The sequence below is a fragment of the Microtus ochrogaster genome, chromosome 17 (genome assembly GCF_000317375.1).
Source record: "Microtus ochrogaster isolate Prairie Vole_2 chromosome 17, MicOch1.0, whole genome shotgun sequence".
In the NCBI taxonomy this organism is placed as follows: domain Eukaryota; kingdom Metazoa; phylum Chordata; class Mammalia; order Rodentia; family Cricetidae; genus Microtus; species Microtus ochrogaster.
Window position 1 is genome coordinate 21,377,099 of NC_022019.1, and position 9,378 is coordinate 21,386,476.

A 9,378-nucleotide genomic window follows, 5' to 3' on the forward strand; every position below is an offset into this window, starting at 1 on the left:
TTTTTTTTTTTTTTTTTTTTTTTGAGGCAGGGTTTCTCAGTGTAGCCTTGGCTGTCCTGGAACTCACTCTGTAGTCCAGGCTGGTGTGTGCCACCCACCCCCCACCCCCATTCCCCGCTCAGCCTGCCTTCTTATAGCACTCAGGACCACGAGCAAAGGGATGGCACTGCCCACAATTGGCTGGGCCCTCCCATATATCAATTATCAATCAAAAAAATGTACCACAGACTTGCAAAATCTAGGGGAGGCATTTTCTCAAATGAAGCTCCTGCTTCCCAACAGACCCTAGCTTGTATGAAGTTGACATAAAATTAGGCAGCACAGCTCCTAAGCCAGACTGCTTGGGTTGATTATTTCGACTGGTCAGTTTCACTCATGCATGTAATAGTAGTTACACTTCAAAAGATAATAGTAATGAAGATGACAAGCCATTTTTTTAAGAAGAACTCAGAAAAGTAACAGACATATAATGTGCTAGGTTAGGTAAAAGACAATTTACATCTCCAGCAGACATTGTTCTATACATACACTTCAATAGAAAGGTTTAAGAACACTGGCAGTCCTCACTTTGCATAGGAGTGAAGGACCATAAAAATGCCTGTGGCACCTGAAATGAAGCGAAGCGAACTGAATAAGTAACAATAACAACTATCACTGCTCCAGCATCTTTAAGATTGTTAAATAATTTTTAAAAAATGACAGATAGTTGTGCACAGTTATGTATGATCTTTGAAAAATTGTCAGCGTATCAAAACTGGTATGGTAAACCATATAGACATAGAAAACAAAATTAGTACATTTATATTTATGAAGTATGTTGTGATTAGAAACATTGAGAATAAAGTATTATCTGTCTGTAAAACCCAATCAAGAGCAATTTAGACAGCAGCTCCCTTCTGCCGTGTAGCTCCGGATACAGAATAAGCACCTTTCTATGCTTCGCCCAGGTCACAGTACGGCTCTGAAGGTCCAGAGTCTAAGAATGTGTGACCTTCAGAACAACAAGGACACTGATGAAAGTCACATAGAACTTACATTGTACTGATGGTTAGCGACAGGCTTGTAATTGGTAGTTACGACTTTGTCCAGCTGTTGGGATAGTCTTACAGGTTTGGAGGACTCTTCTATTTGCAATCTGAAAAAGAGAAGGCACCATTAACACACTGCTGAGAAGAGTGGGTCCTGTAGAGCTATGCCAACTACTAATAACAGGTAAGCAAGTAAGTCAGAATCTCACAGCAGCTTCCCACAACACACAGTAACACAGACAACTCCAGTGTAAAACCTAGTACCATAAGCTAAACACACAAGTTATGTATGTCATACAGTCCTGAATGTAGTTCTGAAACTGTGATGCACAGGTAAACCGAACTCTTCAAGCAAAACATACTGTCTTAAATGATTGTCTAAAAATTCATCAAGTGATTAATCCAAAGCTTCCGTTATCCTGACAAGAAATAAAGGTGAGTAAAACAAACAAACAAACAAACAAACAAACACCAAACCAAAAAAAAGCACTCACTGTCCAGTGACTAGTGACTTCCTGATCAGTAGCCACCGAGGCTCAAAACATTTTTGTCCCCACAGAAGCCTCTACTAGACAGCACTGGTCTAAAGTGCTGCAGAACTCTATCTGAATTAAATGTAACTTGAAATACTGCCTTCAGAAAAAAAAAAAAAAACCACACACACGATCCCGCATATATCAGGAAGATACTACTTGATGGGTCCCTGTATCTTTTTAAGCAGTAACTTTAGGATTTGTATTATGTCCTCATTTGCATACTAAATTTGTTCCTTAAAAATGAATTCATTTGGTTTCTAAGCACAGTAAATCCAAAAACCTGGTTTAAGATGGGGAAAAGCACAGCTCACAAAGTGACTGTTTTTAAAGACACAAAGGTATCATGGGGCCTTCAGACTTTTTTCATCATGAGGGCATCAGAACACAAAATGTAACACATTTCAGAAAATCACCGACCGGATCTGGCTAGCTTAGAATTGAAGAATAAGCATGGAATAAAAGTATTTTTGGAAAAATACCTGGGCTTATCCCTTATGAATTCCACTGAGACAGCCACTGAAGAATGGAACGCAGTGAAGCCTTTAAGGAATTCACGGATGCAGTGGATACCACCAAGAAAAAGAGAACAGTGCTAGAAAACAGTTTGACTGTTGTAGGTTTTATTTTAAAAATTTATATTTATGTATGCATGCTCCCTCCTCTCCCCACCCCTGTGTGTGACATGTATAATGGGGGCCCAAGGAAGCTGAAAGAGGGTATTGGATTGTATGGGGCTGGAGTCTGAAGTGGTTGTGAGCAGCACAACATGGTGCTGGGAACTGAACTAGATGCCCCGGAAGAGCAGTATTTTTGTAACTGCTGAGTCATTTGTCCAGTCTCAGTTATTTACTTTTTAAATGTGGAAGTACATGAAAGATGGGAATAGATCAAAAGTAGTACATCTGAAGATTTGTTGTTGTTTATTGAGCTTTCTCAAATCTTTACAATAAACACCTATGACTTTTATAATCAGAAGGAAAATGGAAAGCAAGTACCCCCTTTGGTTAGAGGTGGGGGTACAACACAAAGGCTCAATCACTAAGTAAATGCTGTCTAGTCAGTTAGTCAGTCCTGAGGACAAGGCAGGCAGCCTTCAGTCAGCTCACAGTGACGTGGAGGGACAGCGACTACAAGGCGTACGAGGGTGAGCTGCACACTGCTGCTCAGGGTCAGAGTGAAGGCAAAAAGATACAGCGACTCTTCTAAGCAAAGCAATCTTGAAGGGACTGGGGGATAGACCTCTCAGAAGAGCAGAGCAAAGTGATGGAGACAGACCAGAAATGTTCACAAAGTGTAGGAACTAGGCATGTCTAACCTTGGCGAAATAAAACAGGCACAATTAAGTGGCAGTCCCGTGTGTTGGACTGCAGCCCTCCACCTTCCGCCCTCAGCTCACAGGGGGCTGACTGGCCTCTCCAGGTGGAAATCCCAGTGCTGCCATTACACCAGCTTCCCTGCTTCAAGCACCTCCCTCCAGGACTCTTTGGAGACATCGAGGAGGAGGCGCCAGCAACAGCCCCTTCTCTTGCCCCCATCAGTGGCTCCCATCACCCCACATCTGAAGTCCAGTTCCAGTGAGTTTAGCGAGAGCTCGACAGCCACACCCTGTATTTATCTGTGGCCTCTGCACCCTGCCTCATGATCACGAGGCACACTTTCCTTTCAAGTCTGAAAGTCAATTTCATCATCAGAGAGTTGTGTCACGTTTATTCTCAAAGCATCAAATATTTTAAATAAAGGAACACACTGCCGTTTTCTTTTAAATCAAGAGCTCACACAAACATTTAACCTTTCTATTATATGCTAAAAAAGTCAATTCCCAGAGTTTTGTTTTAATTAAAAGAGGACATCCTGTGACTCAAAATTCAAAAGGTTAATCTATGGACTGAAAACACAACACATTTCAAAAGAACTTCATCTTAAAATATTTTCATTAACCATGAATAGTTTAAAATAGTTTAACAGGCTTTTTTATTTAACACTAAATAATTCATTTAGCATTATCTCATGATGTGCCAGAGCAATTTGCAACTCTATTTTATTATTAACAATGCTCTAAATTAAACACTGCTGGCTCCACCACACTTTCAACATCAAAATAAGGACTATCTGGGTTTTTCAATACAATGTAATTTGAAAATACTCACTTCATACAGCCAACTACAGACAGGTGTTAGGCTGAATGAGGAGAAAGATAAATGCTTCGGTGTCCTGATGTGCCTAAGACCAGGTCTTACCTTTTTCAGAACACTAAAAACCACAGTGTTATTTCCAAGAAATGGTAATCAGGAATATAATGTTCTTCGTTTTGCTTTTTTGTAGACCTGCCTGGCCTCAAACTCACAGAGATCCACCTGATTTGCTTCTCAAGACCTGGGATTCAAGGTGTGTGTCACCATGCTTGGCTAAGAAATACAGTATTACTGAGCACCTCTGTTATAAACCACCTAAGATACTTGGTACAAATTCCTAATGCCACCACAGGACAATTAATTCAGAAAAACCTGCACCTTAAAAGGTTAGGAGAAACCAATAATTTCTCTAATCACAAAGAAAGCATTTGAAAACATGTTTATAATGCTATGGTAGCTACGAATCAAGCTTGTTTGTCACAGGATATGACTTTTATGTAGTCAAACTTTTAATTTTTAAATTTATAATTATGCATATGTGTGTCTTTGTGTGGGTGGAGGCCAGGAAGGTGTTGGATCCCCTGGAGCTGATGTTAAAGGCAAGTCTAGGCTGCCCCAAGTGGACACTGAGAAATGACCTCTGGTCTTGAGGAAGAGTAGTATGTTCTATTAAATGTTGAGCAATCTTTCCAGACTGGAAAGTCAGAAAGTTAAAGCAAAGCAGTGAACACACATGTGCTTTAAATCAGTGCTCCGCGGGCTGGAGAGACGGCTTAGCATACTGAGCATACTATGCTTGCCGAGAACCCAGCTCTGGTTACTAGCGCCCATAGGCAGCTAAAAACCACCTATGACATCACTCTAAGTGACTCTGAAACCCTCTGGCCACCACTGGTACTTGTACTAATGTACACACACACACATACAGGTACTACACCTAAATCAAAACAAAACCTGTTTCTTTGACTGCTATTTCCACAACAGTATTATCATTCCAGTTCTTGGCCACTGTGGTAGATTGAAAATGGTCCCCATAGGCTCAGAGGAAGTAGTACTAGAAGTAGTACTATTAGGAGGTGTGGCCTTGAGGTTTCAGATACCCAAGTGAAGCCCAGTATGTCTCTCTTCCTTCCTGCTGCCTGAGAATCCAGACATAGAACTCTCTCAGCCCCTGTCCAGCACCACATATGCGTGTGCTTGCTCCACCATGCTTCCCATCATGACAAAAATGGACCAAACCTCTGACCTGTGAGTCAGCCCCCGATTAAATGCTTTGCTTTACAAGAGCAGTAGTGGTCATAGTGTCTCTTCTCAGAAATAGAACAATGACAAAGACAGCCTCCATAGCCTAGCTCCCTGGGTCCAGCAATTCACCTACATGTATACTGAGATGGAAAAGTCAACTTAGTTACAGTTTTGGCCAAAGCCAGAAGAGAGAAATCTGTTTTGCCTGTAGCAGAGTTCCAATTTCTGACAAAAGTCAGGAGTAGGCATATGGAACTGAATTGGGGATCCTGTGCAAGACCTTTAGTTTCTAAAGGAACCCTAAGACCACAGGCCCATTCACAGGGGTGGGTGGGTGATGGAGACGGAGGAGGCTACTGTACAATGCACAGGAAGGTACATGGTCTGCATCAGGTGGGTGACGGAGATGGAGGAGGCTACTGTACAATGCACAGGAAGGTACATGGTCTGCATTAGGCTCTAATGAGCATGGTAAAGCTTAAGGACACAGAAGACAGCCAAATTTAAAAACTTATTTCGGAGACACATTTAACAGAAACTGGAACATAACTGAATCGGGGCACATAAGAGGAAGAGTTCCACCACTAAGATCACAGAACTCAGACTTCAGGCTTGAGTAACTACAACCACATTACTGTAAAACACTCCCAAGGAGTCACTGTATTTTACTAGAACTGTAAGATCTTTAAATTCTAACCTTGAAAAAAACCACTCTAGTTGAAAGTTCAGAGAACTGAAAAACTGAAACTTTTAACTTTGAACTCTCAGAACAGGAAACAAGCACTTCATATGAGGAACAGCCTATTTCTCTGGATGACAACAACTATCACCATGTAGCTTAGGCTACATAAAATTATTTCACCTTGCTACTACTTAATGGGAACAGTCACCATCATCTCACTAATTAGGGGTCTTCCTAAGATTAATGAGGTCCTATGTGGAACATTTCTTCCCAGAAAGAAAATGCTCAGTCTATGTGACCTAAGAGCACCCACAGAATGACAAGGGGGAACCAACATGGCAGACATGTAAAGTTCTTACTCCATGAGTAACTGAAAAGAGCAGTACCTACACCCCCGGCCGTACTTTCCCTCAAGTATGTAAAACTAGATCATCTACTACTACATGGTTCACATAAGGCCATGTGACAGAACATAGACTACTAAAATCCCACAGAATTTAGCACAAAGAAACAAGCAAACATTTCTTTTTCTCATGACATAGGTCTCACGCAGCCTAGACTGACCTTTATCCTGCTTCATTGGGTGCACTGCTGTGGCTAGTCAATGCGGGGCTGCAGATCTAACGGGGCCATCTCTCTAGTCCAGCAATTCTTTTTGCCTGTCATCAGTCTGCCTATAACTAATCCAAGTCTATGAAAACATGGAGTACTGTCTTCTGTATGATACCCTTCCACATCAAATGATTCCCATTAAACCAGTATCACTAGTCATTAGATCACAATACCAAAATCACTTAAAGGTCTTTATTATTATGCTTTTATGAAGAGTTATTTGATATAAATCCAACTTCCAGATTAAATTAGCAAGTATACTTTAAAAATGTAAAGTTCAGGTTAAAAATAGTAATATATATATCTTTCAAATATTAAAAAAAAATCTACTCGAAATGGCAATCTTGACTTAAGCTGTTGGCTACAGATTTTAGCTAATAAGCCCCAGTTACTCATTGGTTAATACAGTGTTTTTCATATAATAGCACCCAAATAAATGTTTGTTGGGCACGTAAGAAAATAACGCTTTTGTTGGACAATTAGACCACAAAGGAAGCAGCAGAACTGCACATGAGCGAATATACCACAGTGTGCACGACTGCCCATGCAGACGGCTTGTTCACCATCAAGCCTTTTCAGTGTGGCTATCAACGAGAGCTGAACAATTGCAAACAACACTGAGCAACAAGTGTTCTCAGCAACAACTGCCAATGTGGTCATCAGTTCATAATGTAAACACAATTGCAGCCTTCATTTCTCGCTTGTGCTACAGCTGTATTTGATTACAACTCATGTTAGTCTTAAAATGACAAGCTTCACAAAGCTTTTTTAAACCTCAGATGCCATTTCTGAAGGGAGAGTTGGAGGCTGGCATTCACAACGTGAGAGAGAAGCACGGAATGCATCAGGGCATTATTGGAGCTGCCTGTGGGCAGGAGTGCACAGCCTCCTAGATCAGGCCACAGAAGAGGAAGTTCTTGAAGAACTACAGCTTGAGCACTGGTGACAGAAGGCTGGGAGAAAAGTAATAAAATAACCAGAGTCAGGCTGAGATGTCTGTTGGTATGGAAGGGTTTTGAAGCAGCCAGCTCCGAGACACTTGAGTATCAGGGGAACAGCTCAAGGTGAGCTTCTTCAGGGACTTGCAACAGTAAGTGCATGTCCATCTACTAGCATGCAGAGCTGAGGGACCACGGAGAAAGTTGAGGGCTTCATCTAAGGAAATGAACTGTCTCCTGATGTGGCAGGACTGTTAGAGAAACCACAGAGAGCAAACAGCAAGATGACCTCAACAGCTGTCTCTAGGGATCCCGTTAACATGCTGGGCAGAGAACAGGCATCTGTTATTAACGAGCTGAGTAAATTAGGGGAAGAAAGAGAAGAAAAGTTTTAGGCTGCATTTAGTCAGAGGCATTTGATGTGGGAGTGATTTCTTTCTAATCTGTTGCTTTCATTGGTTAATTAATAAAGAAACTTCCTAGACCCATTTGATAGGCCAACCCTTAGGTGGGTGGAGTAAACAGAACAGAATGCTGGGAGAAAAAAGCCAAGTCAGTGAGTTGCCATGATTCTCCCACTCCAGACAGACACAGGTTAAGATCTTTCCTGGTAAACCAGCTCGTGGTGCTACACAGAATATTAGAAATGGGTTAGATCAATATGTAAGAGCTAGCCAATAAGAGGTTATAACTAATGGGCCAAGCAGTGTTTAAAAGAACACAGTTTCCGTGTAATTATTTCGGGGCATAAGCTAGCCATGTGGGCAGCCGGGTGCCGGGGACACAGGCCCGCAGCTCTTATTACAACAGGCATTGGTTTGGAAGCTAAATCATAAGGCAGCACAGTATGGAATTTGGCCAGTGACCTCTTCCAACAGGCCACACCTTCTAGACCTCCCCAAACAGTTCATTCAATAAGGACCGGACAAAGTATTTGAACATATGAGCCTATGAGGGCCATTCTCACTCAAACAACCACAATGCTGTTGTACTTTTATAAGCCCCGCGAGGTAAATGGTGAACCAGAAGGAGAATGTGCTTCACCCAGGGGCTGACAGTCCTCCACTCCACTGACTGTCACTCTAAGGAATAGAGTGATGGTGCTGCCAGGCCTAACTGTACAAAAAACCCTTAAGACATCACTTACCAAATGTTGCCAACTTCAGTTGGAAAAACAAACAAACAAACCCCACTCAACTTACCTAAAACCAACCAACCAAAACAAAACCTTGAAAATAACCCCCCCCAAAGAAATAACCCCACATAGACTATATACCAAGCTATTAGTTAGCAGCCCTCTGATCTATTTGTATTTGTATCCCAAAGTGTTTTTGATGTTTGTTTTTCCTGTACAGCAGCAGCAAACATTACTAGAGCAACAGTCATGAAGCCAATAAGAATCACCACCCAGCAGCAAGAACAGCTTCTCCAAAGGAGCAGGAATTCCTTCCACCCAATTCTCACATCCCATTGCCAAGGAGAATCCAGAAACTGGCTGAAGGACTCACCTAGATTGCTCTTGGTGGAGCACATTACAGCTATAGCCAGGCTAGGGAAAAACAAAACAAAACAAACCTCACTCTATAGAACACAGAAATGTGATAAGTTTTGGATTCTCAAACCAGCAACTTTTCATATGATTCAATCGGAAGTGAGTTCTGTGTAAATATAAAGCAACTCAAGCCCCCGCATCCAGTGTAGCCTTGGCTGTCAGAGGGAGTGGTCACAGGATGCACAGGGAGTGGTTCACAGTTCTATGCAGAGGGCAGAGGCAACACTGCAGTTGCAGGTACCGGGCATGGACTAAGGTAGGATGTTTGAGTCCAGTCTGGGTAACACAATAAGACAATAAGACTCCATTTTAAAAAATCAATCAGGATTCCTTATGCAGAGATAATCACCCATATCACAATCCATTACAAATAAAATAAAGAAATTGAGATGGTTTCTCAAGTTTGGCAAACATACTATCTTCATTTTAAACACTCATATCCCATAGGATCTAGCCTATGAAGTCTATGAGCTAGCCAGGTGTTGAGAGGGGCCTATAACCAGCTGTGGAAATGATGAATCACACTGGACTTTGCTTTCTCTAGATTTCTGTTAGAAACAACATCCACCCACAGTTTTCAGTACGGGTAGAGTAAGGTGAAATAAATGACACCTAGTCTCTCTCTCTCTCCCCCCTCCCTCCCTCCCTCCCTC

General features: G+C 41.8%; 1 protein-coding gene across 1 annotated transcript in view; it reads right to left on the reverse strand.

Annotated features, from left to right (window-relative positions):
- Positions 1-9,378, reverse strand: part of Gtf2f2 (general transcription factor IIF subunit 2) — a 123,118-nt gene that overhangs the window by 18,002 nt on the left and 95,738 nt on the right. The window contains exon 6 of the mRNA XM_005355628.2: positions 1,036-1,135. Coding sequence (XP_005355685.1) covers positions 1,036-1,135 — 100 coding nt within the window. The remainder of the gene's footprint in view (positions 1-1,035; positions 1,136-9,378) is intronic.